Raw genomic sequence first — 25,529 nt, forward strand, 5'->3', positions numbered from 1 at the left:
AGGAAGGGAGAGAGGGAGAGAGGGAGAGAGGGAGGGAGGAGGAGAGAGAGAAACCAAAAGAAGACTTAATAGAGCATAAGAGACATTTGCTGAGTTGGAAGAGATCTTTCAAGAACAGATATCAACACCTGTATCCTTTAGTGGATTTTGATTTCAAATCTGGTTCCTGCTGTAACGTTTTGATAACTCAACCTCAAAAAAATGGGGGGGGGAAATCATTTTAATCCATTATCCCCACATGTGTGTTTCACACAGACCTTATTTTTTAAACAGAGTTTATTGTATTTAATACATTATAAAATTTGAAAAACTGTAGGAAAGCAGCACACTCAGACTAGAGCATCTCTAACAAGTAATAATTCTGGCCCCTTTGCAAAACTGATCAGTTTTTAAAAAAACAAAGTAAAGTTCACATCTGTGAGGCTGACAACAAAAAGTGTCACTCCTGTACAAACAACATGTCGAATGCCATGCCTACGGTCCTTCTGATCCAAGGTGTTCCAGGAGCTCCTCAAGTCCCACCTGGTCCCCACCCAAAGGGACATGAAACTTCCATAAGGAAAGAAACACCATGCAGGGTGTTTTGGTTTTGTTTTTTAAAAAAATTTAAAAAAAAAGGAAAAAGAAAGACAAAGGAAAAAGAAACAATGGATGGCTGTTGGCAATGGAAACAGTAAGAAGACTGTGTCCTTCCGCTCATGGCTTCATTTTGGTCAGAGGCCTTGAGAGGCCTAGGACACTTCCCGACCTTCACAGCACCAACTGTAGCTATCACCTTTTTTTTTTTGTTCTTTTCTTTTTTTTCTTTTTCTTTTTTTTTTTGCATTTCCTACTTTTTGACATATATATATATATTTATATTTATATATTTTTTTTACACCTTGAGAATATCACTATTCCAATTGTTCCCATGTGAGTACAGGTGTGATCTCTATTTGATATAAATGTGTCTTTTATTCAATTTTTAGGTCCAGAACTTGATTTGCTGTCCCAACTGCACATAAATGTCCCACTTCTGATTGTGTGGTCATGTATGTTTTCCTCCTTGTTTGTTTGTTTTTGCATAAGAAACATGTCTGTTTAGTCCAGAGGCTCTTGTTTTATTCGGATGACAGAAGGTACACGGGCTGTCCGCCTCAGCTCCCTCCGGAGGACGTATTCACTGAACTGAGACGAGTCCACTCCACCCCCACAGGAGCCCACAATTTCAAATCCTCTTTGCTGCAACCTCTCAAGGACCTGTGAGGGACCAAGACAAACATCTGGTTAGAGATATCCATCTGTTGGCCCACAAAAGCACCCCCCAAACAATTGTTCTTTTACAGGGTAAGGTCATATGCAATTTGGGCCTGCCTCCTCCAAAACTATGTCCCTCTGAATTTCAACTGTTCAAGAAAGACCTGGGTTTGAAGGGATGGAGTGGGTTATACACATTTCTAATACCTAAATCATGCCTTTGCCAGTTTGCTTTTTTGCATGTTAGCTATAATACCCGGGGTAAGAGCCTCCTCATTTTCTAGATGAGGAAACCGAAGCTTGTAAGTCAGAAATGGGTTTGCAAGGCCAGGCTGTTTTATCTCAAATCCCATGTTGTTGGTTTTTTTCCTTTTTTTTTTTTTTTTAATATGAATATGACCCTCCCTGCAAAACATAAGAATTCATATTTTAAAGCTCATTTACCGGGCTGGGAAGGTGGCTCAGTGGTAGAGCGCTTGCCTTGCATGCCTGACGCCCTGGGTTCGATTCCTCAGCACCACATAAGCAAAATGAAAAAAGCCGGAAGTGGCACTGTGGCTCAAGTGGTAGAGCGCTAGCCTTGAGCTGAAGAGCTGAGGGACAGTGCCCAGGCCCAGAGTTCAGGCCCCAAGACCGGAACCCCCCCAAAATAAGCTCATTTACCTCTGAAATATGTTCTATGAGATGATAAAGACAGTAGTATCTGAATTTACTTAGCCAGTGATCCATTCATACTTTCCACTTCCTCAGTACTGAGTTCTTATTTACAGTTCTGCTGGGAAGACTGACATACTTTAATAGCAGAACAAATGGATTACTGAAGACAGTAAGGTTTCCCTGCATGTTTTCAAGATTGTGGCATTTGACATATATATATTGCCTTGCATAAACCCGAGGGAAGAATAGATACAATGAAATCTATCCAAAATGTTTCAGATCTATACACACTGCCCAATCTACTGTTGAACTCTTAAATCAAATGCCTACCATCACAAAGATCCCTGCATCTGCCACTGCATGTCTGACACCCTTCAAGGTGGGAAACTGAATTGGCACCTCATAGGCAAAATTACAGCTCATCTACAGCATTCTTTTCTTCAGCAATTCTTCACATATCAGACTTTCAAATGCTTCCTGCTAGTATTCTGGATATAGTTTAACAAAATCACTTCTATGCTACTTTAAAGGCAAGAGATCACAATTGTAAATCTTGGGGGAAAAAAATCTGGTTAAGTTTTTTTTGGTGCCTATCCTGGGGATTGAACTTATGGCCTGTGTGCTCTCCTGGAGCTTTTGTGCTCAAGGCTAGTACTCTACTGCTAGAGCCATAGTTCCTCTTTTGACTTTTTGGTGGTTAGTTGGAGGTATGAGTCTCACAAAATTTTCTGCCTGGGATGGCTTCGAACCAGGGTCCTCAGATCTCAGCTTCTTGAATAGCTAGGATTATAGGTGTGAGCCACCAGCAACTGGCTAATTTTTTCTGAAATGAAATAAAGTGTTATTAAATAATTGTCAAAAATGTTGTCAATAGCAAAGTACATTGCTATTGTACATTACACATCTGTAATCCTAGCAGAGGTAGGGAATATACCTAGGCTAACTACTGAGATTCTGTCTCTAATAAAAACCACCATTTAAAAAGATAATGTTACCCTTCCTGTTTTTTTTTTTTTAAATACTGTTACTTCCATATGAAAAATAATCTATTTTGTAAGATTGTTTACTAGATGAGATTGGAAAGCCACATTATGCTTTCTAAAAATTGAAACTTCAAATCCTGGCAAATTAAAGCAAAGCCACAAGTCCTTTAGAGAACAAAATCAGCATTCCAGTGCCATGCGCTGTCTCTGCAGGTAAACTAACAATGCGCACACACGTGACAGCTGCCTAGGGACAGAGTGATGAAAATGATCCCTAAGTTCAAAATCAAGATGTGCCTTGGCATATAAAAAGGCAAAGAACACCTCACTCAAGGAGAATTTCCCAACAGAGCAGGAATGCAGCCTGTCAGCAAGAGACACCCCAGTTTCCTCAGTAAGGTTTCTTTGCCAGGACTAGAGAGAAAACAGAAAGACAGGCAGCCGTGAATGGTAACAGTGAACTCTGATGCTCATTTTCCTTTCAGGGTTGTGATGGCCACTAAGTTTCTCATATAAGAAAATCCCTGAGTGCCATCCTCCTCAAAGGATCGCATGTAGACAGTGATCCGTGCTGTGAGGTATTCAAGTACTTACTTCACTGTCATGCAAATAGCTTATGAAGTGTGCATGTGTGCATGTATGAATGTATGTACGTATGTGTGTGTGCGTGTGCCAGCACTAGGGCTTTAATTCAGGGCCTGAGCACTATCCTTTAGATTCTTTCCTCAAGACTGGCACTCTACTACTTGGGCCACAGCTCCACTTTAATTTTTTTTTGTTAATTGGAGATAAGAGTCTCACAGACTTTCTTGCCTGGATCGGCTTCGAACCTCAATCCTCAGATCTCAGCCTTCTGAGTAGCTACTGTTACAGGCATCAGCCGCCAGAGCCTGGTGATAAAACTATCACTTTTAACTTTCATTCGATAGCTATATTCCTTAGATTTAGCAATTGCTTGAGTTTAAATAATTCCGTGGAGTGGTAGGAGTCAGACTTCCTATCAGGAGTCTCTGTGTGCCTGCAGGCAGGCATCTATTTCTTGGTGGGTGGAGGAGGAAGCAAGATCAGGTCATGGCCATGTTGCCCGATGATGTTAATCCAGATGAAAATTTCCACATCAGATCTGGGCAATGTGTCAAGCATGTGAATTGATGCAAGGTGTTCACTGGCCGGGGGGGGGGGGGGGTGGAGCTGAGGTCTTCTTTTTTGGCTCTGAATGCTCCTCTTCCTCCATGCAACATCTGGCAGCAAGTATGGGAGGGGTAAAGCGTTGGGCATCTCAGGCATTTACAAACAGAAGACCTACTTAGGGGCACAGTTCAGGTCACATACCCCCAGGGGGTGCTACCCACACAGGTGAGACTATGATTGTCACTGTCTGGAGCAGTGATGTGGGTATGTGCCTAATGGAGGGGTGTATTCTGCCATATGTTTCTGCTGCTAGGCTCTGAGACAATCGCATATAACTCTGAAAAGTTATAAATAGTTGTGGAAAATTCTTCCAGAAGTAGTATGGGCTAGTGAGTGTTTGTAGTCTTCAAGTTCTGGGAGATATTTTGTTAGCTAAATACGGGACAGAGTCATGGACCCATGCCAACTGGAGAGAGGGAAGGAGAAATTCACTTCAGATAGTTTTCTGTTGAACAGATCTGCATGCAAGACTCAGATGTGCCTCTATTTTTTATAGCATGATAGAAATCGGCGGTGCTCATCCATTTGCACTGTTTTAAGAGGGCAATGCATCCCTGGCCCTGGCCTGAGGGAAGGCCACAGCCATGCTGCATGTTTGGCTAAGACAATGACACACCCACCAGCATCAAGGAACTTGGCACTTCACATGGAGTAAACCAGTTCTGAATCCCACCCTACTCTTCTCCTCTCAAGACTTTTTCCTCTCAGGCCTGTATTTCTAGCTACTCAGGAGGTTGAGATATAAAAATCTCGAATTTGAAGCTAGCCCAGACTCTTATCTCCAATTAACCACCAAAGCCAGAAGTGGAGCTGTGGCTGAAATGGTAGAGTGCTAGGCTTGAGCAAAAAAGCCTAGGCCTTGAGTTCAAGCTTCAGTATTGGCACACGCACAAAAAAGAGCTCAGCCACCATTGGGCATCAGTGGCTCATGCCTGTAATACTAGCCATACTCAGAAGGCTAAGTTTGGAAGACCAAGATTCAAGGCCAGCCTGGGAAGATAAATGAACTCACCTCCAATTAGCCAGCAAAAAGCCAGAACCTGAGGTGTAGCTCAAGTTGCAGAATGCCAATAGTGAGAGAAAAAGTTGAGTGAGAGTCTGAGGGTCTGAGTTTCAGCTCCAGTATTGGCATAAAATCTCAGTCACTCTGGGTTTTTTCCTTCCACCCCATAGCCTTGGTCAAGGTACTTGGCTGGGTCTACATTCAAGACACTTTGTGCACGGGCCATTGCTTTCCACCGGATCCCCTGCTTTGCTGCTTTTACCTGCCGCTGGAGTGTTCATTTTATTATTTTATTTTACTTTATTGTATTTTATTATTATCTTTACGTAGTTGCGCGAAGGACTTTCTACTGAACATGTCAGTTTGTGAGTACAATGCATCCTGATCACGGTCACACCTTTCTTCATTGTCCTTCATCTCTCCCAGCCCCACACAGCCCCTCAATTTTCCTACGTCCATTTTCACGCATATACACTGAACACTATGACTGCATAATGGTCAACACAGTCACCATACTTAATGAAATGAACAGAGTATTTTTTGTTGTTGTGGTTGGTTGTGGGGTTTGAACTTAGGACCTAAGTGCTGTTCCCTGAGAAGTTTTGCTCAGGGCTAGTGCTCTACCACTTTGAGCCACAGTGCCACTTCCAGTTGTTGTTTTCTTTTTGAGTGGGTAATTGGAGATAAGAGTCTGATGGGGACTCCTGAGCTGGCTTTGAACCACACCCTCAGATCTCAGCCTCTTGAGTAACTCCTGGCCTGAGTATTCATTTTTAAGTGCAAAGTTACTCTTTAGCTCTGAGTCCTCCCATGGCTTTCTACTGGATTCACACAAGCAAATGGATCCAGATGAAAAGAAACCAAAAGCAGAATTCTCCAGTGCTTCCTACTCTTGGCAGGGCCCCCCACAATTGCCTGTGGCCACCTGTGGCTTCATATCTCCCTCTGTGACTAATTTCCTTCAAGCCATCCTGGCTTTCATTCTACTCCTCAGTGTCCTCAGAATGTACACATTCCATTCTCTGAGCTATTGACCCTGGATTTGTCCTCACTACTACTTGGGGAATGTTTGTGTTGTGCTCTACCTCACCTCTAGAGTGCCAGCTCCATTACCTTACATCTGCTCTCTATCTTATCCTCTTCTGTACTTCTAATGCTTAACCAGAGCCTGGTAGATAGTAGGTGCTCAGTAAAGACTTGAGGAAGTAATGAATGTCATAAAGGGGTGATTATCTACCCCCACAGAATGGTTCCCACAAGACACTCATCCCACTGTCTGCAGGAAAGGCCCTGAATAAAGGTGGAGTTAAGTAACAGCATTTAGAGTGTCACATGATGCCATACCTGGACTGAGTTAAGGTGACAGTAGCCATTTAGGGGAAACCTGATGACGTGCGTTGAGTCGTGATTCCAGCCTGCATTGACGGAGTTACACATTACGTCGCCAATCTCTGGAAACACTTCTTCTATCAAGGACTTGTCGCCGCTGAGGGTGATCCTCTCTCCGAGGTCTGGGGCCACACGTACCACGAGGCACTCACAGGGCCGTGAAAAACGGCCAGTTTCTCTGTCTTGCTTCCATCGTTCCAGCTCCAAAAGCATGGGCTGTAGCTGAAAATATTTTGCCTCTTCATATAACAACGTATAGTCCTGCGGAGGGGGGGAGGGGAACCACAGGGCGTTTCACAGGGCAAAAATACACACACACACAGTTTGGAGAATCTCCACCTCATTGTTTGTTTTGAGACAGGGTCTCCAACTCAGCATCCTCCTGTCTGAGAGAGCTGGGCTTGCAGATGGACGCCACCTTACCCGACAGCCTCTACATGTATCTCTGGCATTCAATAGTTAAATCTAAGTGTAAAGTTTCCGCTTATAACATACTTGTAAAGATGCAGTTTTCCTCCCTTCCTCTCTTGTGTCTTCTTCCCTCCCCCACTCTTTTTTTTTTTTTTTTTTTTTTAAGGACAAAGTCTTGTGATGTAGCCCAGGCTGGCCTTAAACACAATCCTCTGACCTCAGCCTCCTGAGTGCTGGGATTATAAGTTTGTACCATCACATCTAGCTCTAGGATTTATCCCATTCAGAAAGCACCATCACTCAGTCTTCAAACATGGTGGCTTTTCCTCTGGCCTTAGGGGAAAAAAAAAACTGAAATAAAGCCAGAAATCTAATAAACAGGTATTGAAATACGCATCCAAGTCACTGAAGGAGAAGACACAAGAGAATAGAACAGGGGGAGGTAGCAACTTAGGAACAGGCTAACAAGTAGGTCAATATTTGGTTTAAATGTAGCTATGGTCACAATCATTTCTAGGTGTAAGACAAGTGGACACTTGTCCAGACACGTTGACTAAGAATGCTTTAGTCAACTGACACGAGCATTTTCTGCCTTTCTTCTTGGACTGGATGGTGCTGGTTGCTCACATGCCAGCCAATGCTGTAACCCTGTGGCCTGAGGCTTTCAAGACCATGGGGCGGAGGGAGACACTGGAGATGACCACACACAGGACTGATTTCATGTCTCATTTTTACTCTTTCTCTTGTAAACCAAGCAACCACACAGCACCTGCACGTTTATTCAGGACTTCCAGAGGAAACAGTGGAGTAACAAAGGCTCTTGTGGGCCCTCAGCTGTGTAATCCACTTTTCATACTGAGAAACTTGAGTCAGATGCTGTGGTGGATACTCATCTGAGCAGAATCAGTCTTTTTCTTGTCCTTCCTTGGAACCCATAATAATGATCTGATCATCTGCCCTGCACATTTCTCTACTTGGGAGATACAGTTTGGCTTTAAGAAGGTGAGAATTAATCAAGACTGGGCAGATCTGGGGTCTCAAGTCTAGAGCTCTGACATCTGTGAATTATAACAAGATGCTGACTCAAATAGTTTACTTACTTCTCATGATGACAGTTTACAAGGAAACTTAAAAATGGCAGAGAGAGAGAAAGAGAGAGAGAGAGAGAGAGAGAGAGAGAGAGAGAGTTATATGAGCAACAGCAAGCCAGAGAGTCTGCCACTGCCTTTTATTTTCCTATGAGCCTGCATTACAAATTGAGCACAAGGAATAATGTGGGAATAATCATTGTCTTTCTAAAGCCAGGGATTCTCCTTCACTGACTAGGGCTCCTAGAAAAGCTGTTTCTTCTGGCCCTAACATTTTGTGAGCTCATGTCCATGACCAAAGCTTGATTTGCCAATTTCTTTCCTAACTCAGAGGCAATGGGACTGAGGGGTAGTGGTTCAATGGTAGAGTGCATGCTTAGCATGCTCCAGGTCCTGGGTTCTATCACCAGCACCCCAGAAATAAAACCAAAGGTAATGAGGCTAACTGGACTTAGGTTTAGGGTTTCCCCATGCTGACTGTGAGTTCCCATTGTTTTTTTCCCCTCTAGATTCACAAACTACCATAAACTACTCTGAACCTGGCTATAGATGGACAAAGGGCCTTCCAATATGTCACCCAAATTCATCATGATCTGTTTTTGAAAAGTTAAAGGAAAAAACAGCCCCTTTGATTTACTTATTTACTAGGTCTACATGCATGTATTTAGAGACAAGGTTCTACTGTTGTAGCCCAAGCTGGACTCCAACTCAAGATCCTCCCGTCTTAGCTCTCTGAGAGGGGGATTACACTGATTTGCCAGAGAACAGCTGAGCCCCTGTGAACAGTTCACGGTGCCAACATCCCTTTAAACACGAGCCAACCCAATCACTAAAGGTTGCTCTTATTCTGTTAAGGTTTTCTGCATGGTCAAGCACATGCTGGCCTTTCCTTCTTCTGGCAGGCTCTCTCTTATTTGTCTTTCTGAACTTCCTTACATGTTTGTAGTTGCAGTTTATGAAAATCTCCCTGCAAAGTGGAGGAATCTCAGTCTTTTCTCCTTCCTGAAGCAGGCTTCTATAATTTCATTAAATCCCATGCTTTTAGGCTTCAGCATGGTTCTTTGGTCCTGGGCAGATCCCTTTTTTCTAAGATCTTCCCTTACCCTCTGTACTCTTCCCATAGGTGTGTGTGTGTGTGTGTGTGTGTGTGTGTGTGTGTGTGTGTGTGTGTGTGTGTGTGTGTGTGTGTGTGTGTGTGTGTGTGTGTGTGTGTGTGTGTGTGTGTGTGTGTGTGTACACGCACTCATGCAGTCCCTGGTGTAAAGTTTTCCCTGGGTTGAAATCAAGAGCTCAGCAGGACTACCTTCCTTCTGCAGGCTGTAGAGAGACCTTCCCTTGTCTCTTCCAGCTTCCAGAGGCTGCTAGGATTCCTGGGCTCTGGCCATTGATCTGGTCACATTCTTTCTCTAACTCAGAGCCTCCTGTGCTCTCTCCCATCTTCCCCCGCCCCAGCACTCTTACCCCCTCCTCCCCATTTATAAGGCTCTGGTGGCAGGTTGCTGGTGGCTCATTCCTGTAATCCTGGCTACTCAGGAGTCTGTGATTTGAGAAACGGGGTTCAAAGTCAGCCCAGGCAGTCAAATCTGAGTGACTCTTTCCAAGTAACTATGCAAATGCTAGAACTGGAGGTGGCTCAAGTTATAGAGTGCTAGCTATGAGCAAAAAAGCTGAACAAGAGCAAAATGCCCTGAGTTCAAGTTCAAGCTCTGGAGCACAAATGCACAAATGTGCATGTGTACATGCACATGTACGTGCACGCACACACACACACACACACACACACAATCCTACCACACACAGGACAGTTCTTCCCCACAGAACTATTTGGACTCAAATGTCAACAGCATGAAAGTGGAAAAACAGCTTATTTTGCTACACTCTTGAAGCATGTAGCTCACTGACAAAATGTTCTACCCTAGCATGGTGGGTGTGGTGGGCTGGCTATGTGGTTGCCCACTGATTGCTTAGCACGAGGTATCAGTATCACTGGAGATGTAGTCTCTCCCCAAAGTATTTCACTTAAACCCATTCAGCCTTTAGATCAAACTTTCAGTTAACAGGAAATTAGGGGAGCAGTTGATGAACTAAATTGACTTTATTGGGATACGTGGAGATGACATTTGTTATCATATCAATAGGGATCAGGGTGGAGAGGAAAAAACCTACAGGCGGAAGCCAAATTCAATATGTGGTCAGGACTGTCTTGGGAAAGTACAAGTGAAGTATATTTTGAGGTCAACTAGGGAAACTGGAATGTTATTAATGTATTTGGGAACATACACTGTTAGTAAAATGGAAAAGAAGATTATTGTTGCAATAAGCACAGAAAAATGTCCAGAGGACTATGCATTAAGGTTTTAACATTGACAGTCTGACAACAGAAATATGCCGTTTAGATTTTTAAGTTAATTAGAATTTTTCCTTTTATCTATTTTACTGGGGTTTGAACTCTGGGTCTGACACTGAGCAGACCATTTCTCTACTACCTGAGCTACACTCCCAGACCATTTTTGCCTTGAGTTATTTTTCAGAGAGAGGGTATGGTGCTTTTTGCCCAGGGTCAGTGTTTGACCATTATCCTCTGACTTATATCTCCTGTATAGCTGGTATTACAGGGAATGCCCAGATGTCTAGTGTTTTAAACATAGCCCCAAATAGGAAAATTAGACAATGTCTGGCAACACATTTATCTATATTTAGGAATAATGGACATAGAGACCAGAACAGATATTATTCCTGTGGAGTGGGTTGTCAAATAAGACGTTCAAAAATAAAAGGCTAAAGAGCATCTTATGGTTCCCCATGAAAACTAAGACCATATCTCTGGACTTCTGGTGTATTAAGAATTGCAACTGCTGTGTGTATGCATGCATGTGTGTTCATTTATACATGCCATGCACACAGGTGCATGTGTCAGAGATAAAGTATCAATCAACAAATGAGTACAGCTTGGGACAGGGGAAGAAGGGAAGAAGGCCAATCATATTCATAATAAAACACAACAGAGAAATTGTTCAAGCGCTTATTCAGAGAACAGACCCTGAAAGCCTTTAGTGGAGCCTGGTCAACCAGCAGTGGTGGTATTCTGAAATATGAAATAATGTGCATTGTTAAATGGACATCTACCTGAGGCAGCACCTTTGCAGAGTTCAATTTTAAGAGGTACAGACTGCTAGGATTTATGTGATCAACAAATACTATCTAGCAGTCCCAGCAGAAGAGTTCCTCTTCACATGCAAAGGCCGTGTCCCTTTTCCAGGGCCGGGAGGAAATTTCTTATAAGACATCAGACAAGGGGACTGGGCAGTCACATGCACACCTGTACTGTGACTTGCAATCTGAACTGCATGGTTGCTCTGGATGCAATTTCACCATATGCCAAATTGCTACCTCAGCTTCCACCCTCCTTCTGAGGCTCCTCCTGGAAGCCCTGACATTTACAGAATCATTTACCTGGAGGTTCTGTGTCTCTAAGGTCCTGTGGTAGGTGAGTTTCTTTTGACAGCCTCCCCTCCACCCCAGCATGAGCTCCAGTTATTAAAGGGGTGTGTCCTGCACTCAGATTTGCTTTGGTGGCGGCGGAATCCTCAGGGAGCACAGGCAAGCTACAGAAAAGCTTCTGTCATGCCATGCCTTGTGTCTCCTGGCTCTCCTTAGGTCACCACGGTGTCCCTCTTCAACTTTCCATTAAAGTTGATCTGGTCCATTGAGGTCACTTTACTCTAATACTCTCATGACTCAGTTTCCTAACAGATGGTGCTGAAACTTGGGACAGTGTTCCCTGGAGAACTCTTGTCTTTGTAGGGGATGATCTCTCTGTGTCTCTGTGTCTCTGTGTCTCTCTCTCTCTCTCCCTCTTCATATCCCCCTTTCCCTTTTTCCCTTCCTCCCTAATGGCTTTTTTTTTTAAAATTGTATTTATTTTGTGTTTATGTGGTACCAAGGAATCAAACCTAGAGCCTCATCTATACTAGACAAGTACTCTACCACTAAGCCACATTCCTCACCTTCCCTAATGGCTTTCTGAGAGCCAGTTCATCCTCAGAGCTTACTCTGGCTCAGCGGTGGCCCTAGAGCCCTGGCTCTTGCTGCCTCTCTGCCACACCAGGGGGTCTAGGTCTTGACCTAGATTGACTTGACTAGTAAACTCAGTTGTAGCACCACTGGAAATCCCTCTCTCTCTCTCTCTCTCTTTACTTTCCAAAATAGCAGTTTTCAGAGAGCCAGGTGGTCCCTCAAGCCTACTAAGAGGGGTGTAGAAAGTCCCCAACCCTCCCCACCTAAACTGGGGCTGTGAGCTACTTGAAGTCCCCACCCTCACAGGGGCTCAGTTTCCGCTGCTTAAGTTGGTGAGGCAACATCTTGACTTAGGTCTTTATCTTTATCTGCTGCTAGTCCATGATTTCTCCAAATCTCCTCTCTCCCTTTCTCTCTCTCCCACAACCTCCACATCAGAGTTTATTTGCCATTTGACCACTACCATACACCACCAGCCATCACTCCTGTGGGAATTGTGAGGATAACCGCCCTCACTCAGTCCACCCTCTGGGAGCAAGTCAAGGCCATCCTACTATTTCAGGCAACCTAAGGCTTTGCTTACCCTGCCCTGCCCAGCACAGACCCCAACCCTGAAGAACCCAGTCCCAGCAACCCTTCGATGCCCCTATGTCAGCAGGAAGTAGCCAGGAAAGAACACGACACCCGTCAACCTTTTACATCCCTTCAGAGTCTCAAATGATGGGAATCCGCTTTGTTCTCATAACTCAATATGGCTCCTATGGCTTGGCCCACTGATTGCCCTTCCCCAAGGGGATCTTCCCAAAGTTCTCCAGCCCAGGACCTTAATCTGAATATGAAAGCCCACTCCCTGCTCCTCTCAGGTGATAGGCTCCTGAGAGATGGGGCAGGAGACTTGCTCACACAGTGGTTTCCCAGAGCCAGACCTGCACCATAAACTCAAGAAACTCTCTGAACCCTCCAGCTACCTCGGATCCTTTCCCCTACCCATTACCCCTACTTAAGTCCCTCCCCCTACCCCCATTATGCCATGCCGGACTCTCTTCAAGTCACATTGGCATCCCTTTACAACTGTCCATTAAAGTCGATCTGGTCTGTTAAAAAAGAAAAGCATCTGTCCTAATCCTAGAAGGGTCAGCGACCGGTGAGTCCTCAAGGGGTGAGCCTCTAGAATCTCCTTGCAGCTTCTAATCTGAGTGTTCTTGGGAGAAAATTTAAAGCCCACCATGTCTATGTGCTAAAAAAAAAATCTAGCTCATTTTCTGGGACCTGCTACAATTAAAAACAAATGGCTATTAACATTTTCTAACAGTAATCACCAACTTACTGTTTTGTGATTCCCTGGAGCCGACTACTCTTTTAGATAATGGAAATTATAAGTTAATCTATCACCCTCACAAGTGGTGTAGGATGACGGTGCTATGCACAAATGTTTTGTATTTTCACTTTGATCCTATGTGATTTTAACAGCAGTACATTATCTGCTTATAGTTAGCTTCTGACCTCCTATGACTTTCATTCCTTTCTGCTGTGTTTAAATTAATTAATAGTAAGCAATTGCTGTGGTCCCAGCACGCCATGTTCTATAGAAAAACATACATGTGTCCTTGTGTGTAAGAATCTAACAATGCAATAAGGGAGTCAGGATATGCATATACCATAGCTAGACTCAGCTGTAAGAAAGGGCAGGGTCAGGTTTTAGGTGGGGTGGACTGAATCAGGGTGCTCACTGTGTGTATCTGTTCACTCATTCCTGCCACAGTTATTTCCACGTGCAGCTTGTGGTCTGTGCTGAGCTAGCATGATGCAATGCTGTTGGCTGGCTTCCGTACCCTCTATTTCCAACCCCCATCACTTATCCATTTCTCTCAGCAGACAAGAAGAAAAGGTGAGAGGGAAAATCACTTCCTCAGCCTCACCTGAAATTAGGGGAAGCTCAGTTTGGGCCAATAAATGATGATAAAGGAAGAGTCTTCTGAAGAAGATAGAATCTATGACTTTCTTGCCTTGAATGAAGACATGACGCTTGAAGCTATGGCACTCACCTTATGACTTTGAGGTGACAGTCAAGAGGCCATAAGGTCAAAACTGAGGAGAACAAAATGAAAAAGAACCAGTCCTGGTGCTTGATAGCATCACTGAGCAGATACCTCTGTCACCTACCAAGGACCTCTGCCTGCCTTCTGAGGGGAAAACAAATCTCCCTTCCTCGAAGCCCTTGTCAACCAGCTCTTCTGTCTCCAGCAGCTGAATAAATTCCTAACCCAGAACTTGGTGTGTGGTGCTAAATCAAGAGCTGGACAGCTTCAAATGTACGGTGGGGCCCTGGAGAACAGAGGAGTAAAGACGGACCTGGGGTAGACCATGTGTCCTGGGGTGGGGGTGGGGGGTGATGATAAGATGAAGCCTGGATTTCGGTGCTTGTCACAAGCACATGTGAATCCCTAATCATCTCACAGAAAGAGCTTGACACAAGTGTGGCGGCAGCATAGAGTAGTTGAGACAGTGTAAGTGTAAGACAGTGTAAAGTGGGGAGACCAGCTGTCCAGAGCTAAGGTGGTCTGTGTTCAGGGAGTATCTAGGACATATTTACTGATGAAACATATGTAGTAGGCAAAGAGAAGGAAAAAACCCTAGAAGAATCTCTAGCTGCCCTCTCTGAAGACGCCTGGTACTGAGACAGAATACAGAGGAAGAGGGGTGGGCTTCATGGAGGTAGTGGTGGCGAGAGGGCAGCTGCTAGGAAAACCCATTTGGGGGCAGCCTACATACACGAAGGCAATGCACTCTCCAGGTAGGGAATCCAAGTGGATATTTGGAAGGACAGCCATCTAAAAAATGACCTTTATAAAGGTGAAAAATATGTATTATCTGAGGAGAAACCAGCGTTTAAGGTGCTTTTAGAAAGTTCTGTTCCAGAGACCCCTGACGATAGGTGAAAATCCACAAAGCAGACAGTCTTCCCTCACTACATCACAGCTTACTTATTGCTACGTTGTGGATTCCACCTGTTGCGGGAGCATAACTCCCGTGACAGGTGATGGAGCAATATGCATTTAAAAACCAAAACAAAACTGGAGACAACTGTATTGTACCACCTAAACTTTTTCCTGATGAAAGTAAAATTATACATAAGATAACAAGTACAACAAATCCCAGAATGAAATCCTGCTGTTTTCCTTACTAGGCTATAAATGTCTGATACGTTCAACTTCTATGATTGGCATGCTCACTGAAAAAAACACTTACTATATTATTTTAATTATGGGATTACATTTTATTGTGATTAAAATAATACAATATGTGGAGTCCTGCCGGTTGTAAATTCAAGCCAAAGTGCAAAGAGTTAAAAGTGAAATTTCCTTTCATCCTGTCTCTGATCTTGCTGCCTTATCATTAAGAAACTCTGAGAAGCAAAAATGTTCCCAACCTCTGCATAGCACATTGGAGTGTTTTCTGTGCCTACCTTCTCTTCCACAACATGGGAAAATTCAGGTTTGACTGGCAAAGGCCCACCACTGGCTATGCCGGATCTGATTATCAGAAGAAACACTGCTGGGATCTGTGCCCCACTTCCGGTATCCCTGTAGGGCCAGTGCTCACTTTCTAGGGTGGGCCTGACTTTATCCTCATCTGATTTTGACCTTGCAGCTAATATGGGAGCCAGGCATACTCTTTTTCAAGTCCAAAGCCTTGTTGGTGTCTTAGCCAGGGCATTCCACAGCATGAGGGCTGAAGGGAGGAAACTTCATTCCAGCTGTGGGCCCACAGGGAGACACTGTCTAATCCAGCCTAGTATCTGAGAGCCTGGATAAATGTTTGTCCAGATGTGTTAAGTGGCACGAGGGAAAACATAGGAAAGAGATTCAAAAGCTGGCAGGTACAAAGAAAAGTGTCCACTGCAAATTACACTTGAACAGCCTTCAGGAGGGCACCATAGTAGGGGAATAGCTCCCCAACAGACTTCCTTTCCGAAGTGGAAGAGATCGTTATTGATGCAGCAGTGGACTTCCATGTAGGGTCCACGTGGCACAGACCTAGCCCTCACATCTTTTGACCTGGTATTGCACTCAGTGTGGAGATGCACAGCTCTAAGGGGACCCTAGGAGCTGTGACTGACAGATGCGCAGCAAGCTCCTGAACCTTCCTCAGGTACATTCCAAGGTGTTGGGGGGCGGGGAGGAGGCACCTGTGCATGCTTCCTACACTTACTACTCTCTGCCTTGTTTTTTTTTGGCCTTACATCCACACAATATGAATCCTCTGCACTGTCTTTTCCATTTGGCTCATAATAATCCTGGGCATTTGTTCTACACTCGAAAGGAGGAGGTGGATGAGAGGCTCTTGAACTCCTTCTTAATTTGAGATCTCCTTTTCTGGATCTTTCTCTCTGCATTTATATGTATACAAAAATGATTTTTTTCACATAAATGAAAGCAAATAATACATACCATTCAGCTACCAACTTTCAATGCCTAGGAACGTTTTTAATAATACCCCCCCCCCCCCACACACCTTCTTCCCTCCAAGTATCAGTAGTTACAGACAGACCACAGTCTTTTAAACTATTCCACAGTTTATGGAATTCAACGTTACTTGTTGAATTTGACGTTATCCACAAATGGATATTTCACACTATCTGTAAGCATTGGTTATTTGGGGGCATTTTTTTTAGATGTGTCTAGTTTTTGCTATTATGAAAATGACTACAGTAAACGTCCTATGCAGACACATCTTTACCTATTTGTGCAAATATCTGTAGAGGTGGATAGATATAAAATTGCTAGTCTACCAAGAAAGCATATTTGAAATTCTAATAAGTACTGCTTGAATTGTCCTCTAAAAATGGTTAATAATTTTCATTCCCAACATCACAGTATATCATCAGCTTTGATAATACATACCAACCTAGTGGCCAAAAAAAGGGACATACTACTTTATAGTATCTTTGAAACTAGAGAAATTGAATATCTGCTCCAATAATATTGTCAATTTCTTCTTTATTTCCTTTGGGAAATTTTTTGTTCATAGTTAAATTTTTTCCAGTGGGTAGTCTGGCTCTTTCTTATAGGTCTTTAGTAAACCTTTTTTTTTTTTTGGGTCCGGTTGTGGGGCCTGAACTCTGGGCCTGGGCGCTGTCCCTCAGCTCTTCAGCTCAAGGCTAGCGCTCTACCACTTGAGCCACAGCGCCACTTCCGGCTTTTTTCTTTTTGCGTATGTGGTGCTGGGGAATCGAACCCAGGGCCTCATGCATGCAAGGCAAGCACTCTACCACTGAGCCACCTTCCCAGCCCTTTAGTAAATCTTTTTATGATGGATATTTCTTCTAGTCTGACATCTTTGTGTGTGTGTGTGTGTGTGTGTGTGTGTGTGTGTGTGTGTGTGTGTGTATGTGTGCACGCACACTGCTCCTGGGGCTTGAACTCAGGGTCTGGGTGCTGTCCCTGAGCTTTTTTGCTCAAGTCTAGTTTCCTACCACTCGAACTATAGTTCCACCTCCAGCTTTTTGCTGACTAATGGGAGATAAGGGTCTCATGGGCTTTCCTGCTCAAGCTGGCTTCAAAACATGATCCTCAGATCTTAACCTCCTGTGTAGCTAGGATTACAGGCATGAACTACAAGCACAGGTGTCTGATGTCTTTTATCCTTATATTTTTGTCTTTAAATCAAAAGCGCTTAAAAATATGTTTTCTGGGTGAGCTTCCTTACATAGGCTCTCTCTGCCTCCACATTATACTTTCAGAAACCATGGGGCTGGGAACGTGGCTCAGTGGTAGAGTGCTTGTCTTGTATGTATGAGGCCCTGGGTTCAATTCCTCAGTACCACATAAGTAGAATAAAGCTGGAAGTGGCACTGTGGTTCAAGTGATAGGGAGCTATCCTTGAGCTGAAGAGCTGAGGGATAGTGCCTAGGCCCAGAGTTCAGACCCATGACCTACAAAAATAAATCTATCTACATTTTTTTCTAACAGCCTTTGTATATTTCTTGTTCGATGTATTCCTATGCGTTACAACTTTTGTAGTGGTACTTTTCCATTATACCATATGTTTGATCATGCTTTCCCAGAGCAAGTTTTTGTTGTAATAATATACTGATCCTGAACTTGGCACCTTTATTGTATCTGCAACAATAGTATTTGGCTGACTCTTTAGAATTCCTATTTACAGAAACAATGTCTGCTGCAAAACTTATTTCAAGATATAGAACACCAGCATCAAATCCGGTGAAAACAGGGGTTATACCATGGGGGAAGAACATACAAAAAAACCCCAAAAGAATCACACAGTGCATTATAAGTACATTAAAAACACTAGCAAGAAAGGAAAAAAAAACACTTGTGTCCCTGTCTTGGGGTATATTTTGCTTAACATTATCTCATGTGGTCATATGTACATAGCCTTTGACCTTCTCTGCTTGTCCTAGACATATACTGGTCATTGCAAATAAGGGAAACCATGGTACCTATGTTTCTTTGGGCCTGGCTTACTTCACTTAATATAATTTTTTCCAAGTCTTTCCATTTCCTAACAAACGAGGCAATGTCATTCTTTCTGATGGAGGCATAGAATTCCACTGTATATTTGAGGAGGGGAAGGGATATAGCGTAACACTTAAATGGGGATGCAGGCTGACCCACTGTGACGACGAGAAGTACAGGACACTATGTTGAAAATGAACTTTACAATGTCGGGGGGGTGGGGGGGGGAGGCAGGCGGGAGGAGTTGGGGAGGGAAGGGATGGTAGGGGGAAAACAAAGGAGGAGGTAACAATGCTTACTACGAAAGGTACTCATTACCCTACTCATGTAACTGTAACCCCTCTGTACAACATTTTTACAATAAATATATAGAATAAAAAATCCAAAAAAACCCTATGTTTTCATACATTCTGCCCGCTTGTGTTTATGATTTTTATTTGTTTTCCTGGAGTGCAATGCTGCTGGACAATCTCAGTGTGACTAACTTAATCGTGAGTCACTAACTATTTTATAAGGGACAATTCTAAGAATCTACTGTTAACATTTGCTTTAGACTTCTGAGAGACAATTCTTCACTCAGTTGAAGAGGTTTTCTTTTCTTCTTTAGCTTGCTAAGATGATCAGAAGTGACGTTCAACTGAATCGAAGTCTTTTTTAACTTCTTACAATGAATTTTAGTGTAGTTCTTTAAATGAAAAGCTTTCCCCCTTTAGCCAGGTACAACTTTAATGACCAAATACTGTATTTTGTGAAGGCCATATAACCATGTCAGAGAGACTCTCTGCTGCTATTAGAGTGGTATATGTTAAAAAGTTAAACTGGAAATATTTTTTGGAGCATATCACAACAAATCACATATTTATTGTTAATTTAACATGGATTCCCTCACCTTGAAATCATCAGGAATGAGGAGTTTGGATGTTCGTAGGAAATTCAAGATATATCTGAACATCTGTCCATCTCTGTCAATGAAATAGTGCTGTTTGAGACTGTCCAAAACAATGGGCTCTGTGCCATCAAAAAGTCTTCCGATTCTGTGGTGGAAAAGAGGGAAGAGTGAAGACAATTAGATAAATTAACCTTTGGCTGCTAAGACCAGGAGCTATGGTTCCTTGTCACGGACAGAAGGGGCCCTTCTGCAGGTGGCAGTCAGGGAAAACCATCTCTTCAGTAGTCCTGGTTCTCTGGAGTGTACTGGGCCTGGCTTGGTAAATGGCTCAGAACCAGATGATTCCAAATCGTCTCAGGTTTTCTCAAGTACATGCTTTTACTCACTGTCTTTGGCCTGCAAGGAAAACGTGCCTAACACATGATTATCCACGCTGCTCACTGTGATAGAGTTGATAAGCTTCTCTGCTACTTAAAAATGCCATTGCTCCAAAGTGTCCTTTAAACAGACTCTGCTAAAAACACAAGCAATTCTGTTTTCAGGAAATCTGTTTTCTGAGTTCTTCTCACCCCTGAATTACAGCCTTCTAAAAGGGAAGTCATGCCTAGATGTTAACACTGGTGTTTCATAATAAAAAATGAGTTAATTTAAAATGTCACTCACTGAAGAGACTGGAGTATTCTCTACGAATATACAGTCCAGTTTCTTAGGCCTTAGGAGACAGACATTCTCCAATTAACCAGAAAAACACTGGAAGTAAGGCTGTGGCTCAAGTGGTACAGCACCAGCTTTGAGCAAATAAGCTAACGGACAGCCCCAGGATTAGTGTCTGGCTGCATGCGCCCACACACACACACACACACACACACACACACACACATACGCACGCACGCGAGTTCAGAACCATAGTTGGAAGAAGAAGCAGAGTTGGCTAATGATGTCCAACATTTGTCATCGGAAAATAGAATTCATAAACTAGAAATCACTTGCTTTACCCAAAGGCTCAGTTTAATTTTCATCAAAAGTGTAGTAAGCAAATAGCTCAGTTTTTAAAAATCTGAAATGCGCTTGTTGGTACTATAAAAAGTCTGTCTCTGATTTACAACATTTTATTATCTTGAAGATTATTTTGAAATCATACATTTTAAAATCTTAGGTTAAAATAGAACAGGACACCAAAAAACAATAATCCCACCCCTTTAAAAAAAATACAACAAAGTAGGGAAGTTGCTCCCCTCTCCTCTTCAAAAAATATAAATTTTACCTTGCTCATGTAACTGTAACCCTTCTATATGGTATTTTCACAATAAAAAAACAATAAAAAATACACATTTTTGTTTCAATAAAAAGCTGTTGGTTTTGCAGTGCTTGGATTTGAATTTTGGGCCTTATGCTTGCTAGGCAGGTGCTCTACTACTTATGCCACACTTCAGTCCTTCCTGCCTTACTTCCTTTTAAATAGGATCTTGAGTTATGCTCTTATCTATGTGCTCCATGTATCTGGGATGATGGCCAGGTACCATCCATCATACCCAGCTGTTACTGGTTCAGATGAGGTCTTGTGAATGTTTTAGTTGCCCAGGCTGGCCTTGAACATTGATCTTTCTGATTTCTGCCTCTAAAACAGGTATGATTGTATGTGCACCACTGTTGCTTGCTTCAGTAAATAAGTTTTAAAGGTAATTTCAAAATACTGTCCTATCTCAAGGGTAAGCATGTCCATGAAGGTAGTATATGTAAAGAAGAAAGCAATAGTAGGGTTACATCTCTCAACCTCCATAATTGGTTTTTTTTTTTCTGAGCTACTATTCTGTCCAACTTTCCAAAAGCTGAAAGCAATTATAAGGGTGTGGACTACAATCATCCTGGCATTCTTTCACTGCATGCTTGTCATTCATTTCTCATTGACACATCAATCAGACAGTAGTTTTGAAACTAAAATAAGCTTAGTCATTCTCTTGTAGTGTTTCCAGGATAGTATGATGCAGGATGGGAAAGAATAGACTTGTCTGCCTCTTCCTGAAACATTTTACTCTTCGCTGTTAATAACGTGATATATTTACAGTTGACAGGGGAAGAAAAGGGAGCCACATTAATTAAGTGCTTTCCGGATGACTTCTGCTTTCCCCGGCACTTTATACATGCAAAAAACCCATTATGCTCAGTTTGAAGATGAAGAAATCAGCTCAAAAATGAGTAACTTGCCCAACAAGTTAAGTAACACTGGGGGATTTGGACTGTCTGATCCTAAAGGGGCCTCCGTACCATTCATGGGAATGAAAAGAATTGCCACAATTTAATGAAAGCTTTTGGTTTAGAGTCTGCCTTTCTATGAGAATTTGTTGTGCAATAACTTGATGATGAAATCCAAGCCCTTATACTGAATATTTTAGGGACTTGAACTCAACTGTTACTAGTGATTTAAAGTCACTTTAATAAATAGATAAAACAGATGCAAAGTACCTTATCCTTAAATCCTGTGCTTTCTATTCTTAGATAAATGTTCATTTTGAAGCCTAGACTTGGATGTACCTAGGCAAAGAATGGGTCTATACTGGGTGAACCAAAGATTAATGGGTTATACTGAGTGAATAAGTAAAGAAATAATGGTAATGAAACAATGGTAATGAAGCCTGGCCAGTACCTAATCTGAATAAAATGACATCTCTGTATCTCCATTCTTCTAGACAGTTGTCTCAATTTCTTTTATAAAATAAGCAAAACTGGGGCTGGGAAGGTGGCTCAGTGGTAGAGCACTTGCCTTGCATGCCTGAGGCCCTGAGTTCGATTCCTCAGCACCACATAAGCAAAAAGAAAAAAGCTGGAAGTGGCACTGTGGCTCTAGTGGTAGAGCACTAGCCTTGAGCTGAAGACCTGAGGGACAGCGCCCAGGCCCAGAGTTCAGGCCCACGACCGGACCCCCCCCTCCAAAACAAAAATTAAGCAAAACTTTTCCTCAGTGGTTCATAGTGAGCTCAGAAAAGTAACACACGAAGAGAAGGTATCCCAAACCCACCAACAAAACTTTCTATGAAAGCAGTTTTCCCAGGCTGCAGCCACCAGGCAACAGGATGTAAGGTGGAAAAGGAACTACCCCAGCTGAAATATGTTGCTGTAGACCTCCTATAAAACAGCAAAGGAGTGTCACTGAAATGGTTTTTAGGTTGCATACGCCAAAAACTAATCTCAAACTGGACTTTTGGCAAATACAAAAAAATGTAGGATGGTTGCAATCAAAGGCATCTTTACTTCCCATTTAGATGAAATGACAATTTTTTTTTAAAGATGTAAAGGAAAGCTCAGGAAGGAAAGCTGAACAAGGACTGAGCCCAGGCCCAGCCTGTGGCCCCTTAGGTAGCTTTGGCCTCTGAGCAAGGCAGCAAGGTGAGGGCATGTAATGGATTCTCTCTCCAGAAGGCCTCAGCAAATACCAAAAGACTGAGAAGGACCTAACCCTAGCAGAAGAAGAAACCCAGGGTGGACTAAAGGACACAGAGGAAGACTCATGGCTCCCTTGCTCAGCGAAACCACTAGGAAGGCCAGGCCACTTTCTGCCAGCTCGTCAGGCAGAGGCTATGGGGCCTGGAACCATTATCACAACCCTTGACCAGGCTGAATGGAAGTGCCCAGGGAAAAGGAACAAGGACAGACTCAGAAGGAAGGCAGAAGTGCTCATGCACGACCTGAGGTGGGACCACATGGTAGAAAGTGGTAGGAAAGCAAGGGCTGGGAGAGCAAAGTTGGCAAGGACTGCGGAGAGACTGGTGGAAGGATTGGAAGGGATGCATGTTCCTCACTGTAGTGAAAAGCCTGTGAGAGAAGAAAAGCTCTCCATGTGCAACAACGCGTGTTAGAAAGAACAAAAGCACTGTAGTGCCCCGTTCCTGCCAACTGTAAAAGGAGGAACAGTTTGAGTTGTGAAAACAAGGCAGAAGGGGAGGGAACGGTGGTGCCAATAATCATAAAATGGCGTCCCTGGGTGGTTTCTTCTGAGATTCAGCTGATTGTGCTGTGGACACAAACGTATTGTTTGGCTAAGCAAATAAAGGGGAAAATCAACACCGGCTGTATTTCTTGTGGACATGTGAATGAAGTTACAAGTCAAACTGCAGTGATTTGTAAACTCTGGTGCCTGAGAACGAAGTGGAACTGATTACAGTTTACTAACCTCGGAGAACATTCCTGCTTTCCAACTGACCAAGACCAAGCTGCCTTCAGATGATAGATGTCCAGGTTTTCCTTCTTGTTTTTATACTCATTCAACTAAATGGTAGTGCTGAGAAAGACCCACAATTTTTGTTTAAGGATAAGCATTACTATTTTAAGTCTTTTAAACCTTTTATTTACATTTTCTTTTGAACCATTTCAAACTTACGTTGACGCAGAAGAAAATATAATGTATCATTATCCAGGTTCACTGTACCCCATAAGGATGTGTGTGTGTGCATACACGTGTGCATGCACACCAGTCCTAAGGCTTCAACTCAGGGCCGGGTCACTGTCCCTGAGCTTTTTTACTGAAGACTACTGTTCTACCAGTTGAGCCACAGCTCCACTTTAGCTTTTTCTTTTTTCCTCTCTTCTTTTTCTCCTCTTTCTCCTTCTCCTTCTCTTTCTCTTTTGGTGGTTAATTGGAGATAAGAGCCTCGTGGACTTTCTTGCCTACAATGGTTTAGAAACTATGATTCTCAGATCTCAGCCTCTTGAGTAGCCAGGATTATAGGCATGAGCCATCGCTCTCAGTTCCTATTAGGATTTTTGAAGTCAATCTCAAGCATCACATGGTTTTAATCTGTTGTTATCTCATTAACCGGTACGAGTATAAAGATAACTAAAATTTGCTTTATCTGCTATTGAGCCATACTTGTTGGTGCTTTTTAATAGTAGCAGTATGTGGATTCTTCTTGTTTGTCGTAAAAAACAAAACAAAACAAAAAACCAAGAGAGTACTTACCTTGTCTTTCCTGCTATGAATCTCCCTTTCTTTGGGATAATGTGCTATACATTGTACATTTGCAGAATTACCTTAACTGAAAGAGTAAGTACAAGGCTTGATCTGACTTAGTGTGGATTATTCATTCAGAATTTTTCTCGTGCATTTATTTGTAAGACCTGGTTCTTCTCACATACTGTGACTCAGCTACTTAACTATTGCTCTTTCCTTCTTTCTTGTGTCTTTCAATCATTCTTTCTACCAATATCTGCTGAGTCCAATTATGCTAGATACAAAGGATGTGTGATGAATAAGCTACTACCCTTGCTGTATGTGGGGCTCGTAGTGCAGGTCAGGTGCACCCTGTTCATGTGAGTCCCTGGATGTACCGTAGGAGGACAAGGGAGGTGCACCTAACGCATCGGACTCAATTGTGGGTTAGTAGGAAAGAAAGAGAAAGCTCCCTGCATACCTGAAGGATGAGGAAATTGACCAAGTCTAGGAGTAGGAACAAGGTTAGGAAAGAAAGGAGAGGGGTAGGGAAGGCATAAAGGCTTGCAGCAGGAAAAATCCTGCCACTAGATTACTTTCCACTGGGATAGAGAGTGAGAGAGAAAAAACATGAGTCTGGAGCTGCAGAAGCCAGATGGTAGAGAGCCATTTAAGGAAGTTCAAGGAATGTAAATTTGGTCTCCCCTACGATGAGTCTGCTGGTAGGCTATGCTCTCAGGGCTCTCAAGAGAAAGGGCAAATTGGGAAGTGAGACAGAATTGAGACACTACATCAGAAATCACAGCTCTGCCTCATCTAAATCCCGTCTCCTTGGCCTTAATTTTGACTATGTTATTTGCCGAGTGTGGTGGTTCTTTACCATTTTCTGTACAATGAAATTATCTTGGGAAGTTTTGTTTTGTTTTGTTTTTTTTTTACAAAATATTGATGCTAGGGGCCCCAGCCCTGGCTATTGTGAGGTTGGTAAGGAGTGAGGCTGAGGTACCTGAGCGAAAGCTCCCGCATATCTGTCTTCACTGAATCAAGACACAGCGTAAAGGAGAATGAGCAGAAAGACTCAAGAAGAACAAGCCAACATTATTCTGTCACTTTGAACTTTCACACACTCTCTTAAACAGCCAGACACACTTTCAGCTGCTTTGCAAAACAAGCAGTTCCTTGTTTTACAAATGTAGAAACAATCCCACATATATAAACCTCAAGGATGCCGCAGCTGGCACATCATGGTGCCCCAGTGATAA

General features: G+C 43.0%; 1 protein-coding gene across 3 annotated transcripts in view; it reads right to left on the reverse strand.

The window, feature by feature from the left end:
• Positions 1 to 261: 261 nt before the first annotated feature.
• The window catches only part of Kctd1 (potassium channel tetramerization domain containing 1), a 186,593-nt gene continuing 161,325 nt past the window's right edge, over positions 262 to 25,529 (reverse strand). For all 3 annotated transcript variants that reach the window (XM_042675290.1, XM_042675291.1, XM_042675289.1), the window contains exons 3-5: positions 19,344 to 19,488; positions 6,415 to 6,720; positions 262 to 1,239 (exon numbers count right to left, since the gene is read on the reverse strand). In XM_042675290.1, the coding sequence (XP_042531224.1) occupies positions 1,081 to 1,239; positions 6,415 to 6,720; positions 19,344 to 19,488 (610 nt within the window). In that variant the 3' untranslated portion in view covers positions 262 to 1,080. The remainder of the gene's footprint in view (positions 1,240 to 6,414; positions 6,721 to 19,343; positions 19,489 to 25,529) is intronic.

Source organism: Dipodomys spectabilis, unplaced genomic scaffold (assembly GCF_019054845.1).
Source record: "Dipodomys spectabilis isolate Male_0828 unplaced genomic scaffold, ASM1905484v1 ptg000024l, whole genome shotgun sequence".
NCBI lineage: Eukaryota > Metazoa > Chordata > Mammalia > Rodentia > Heteromyidae > Dipodomys > Dipodomys spectabilis.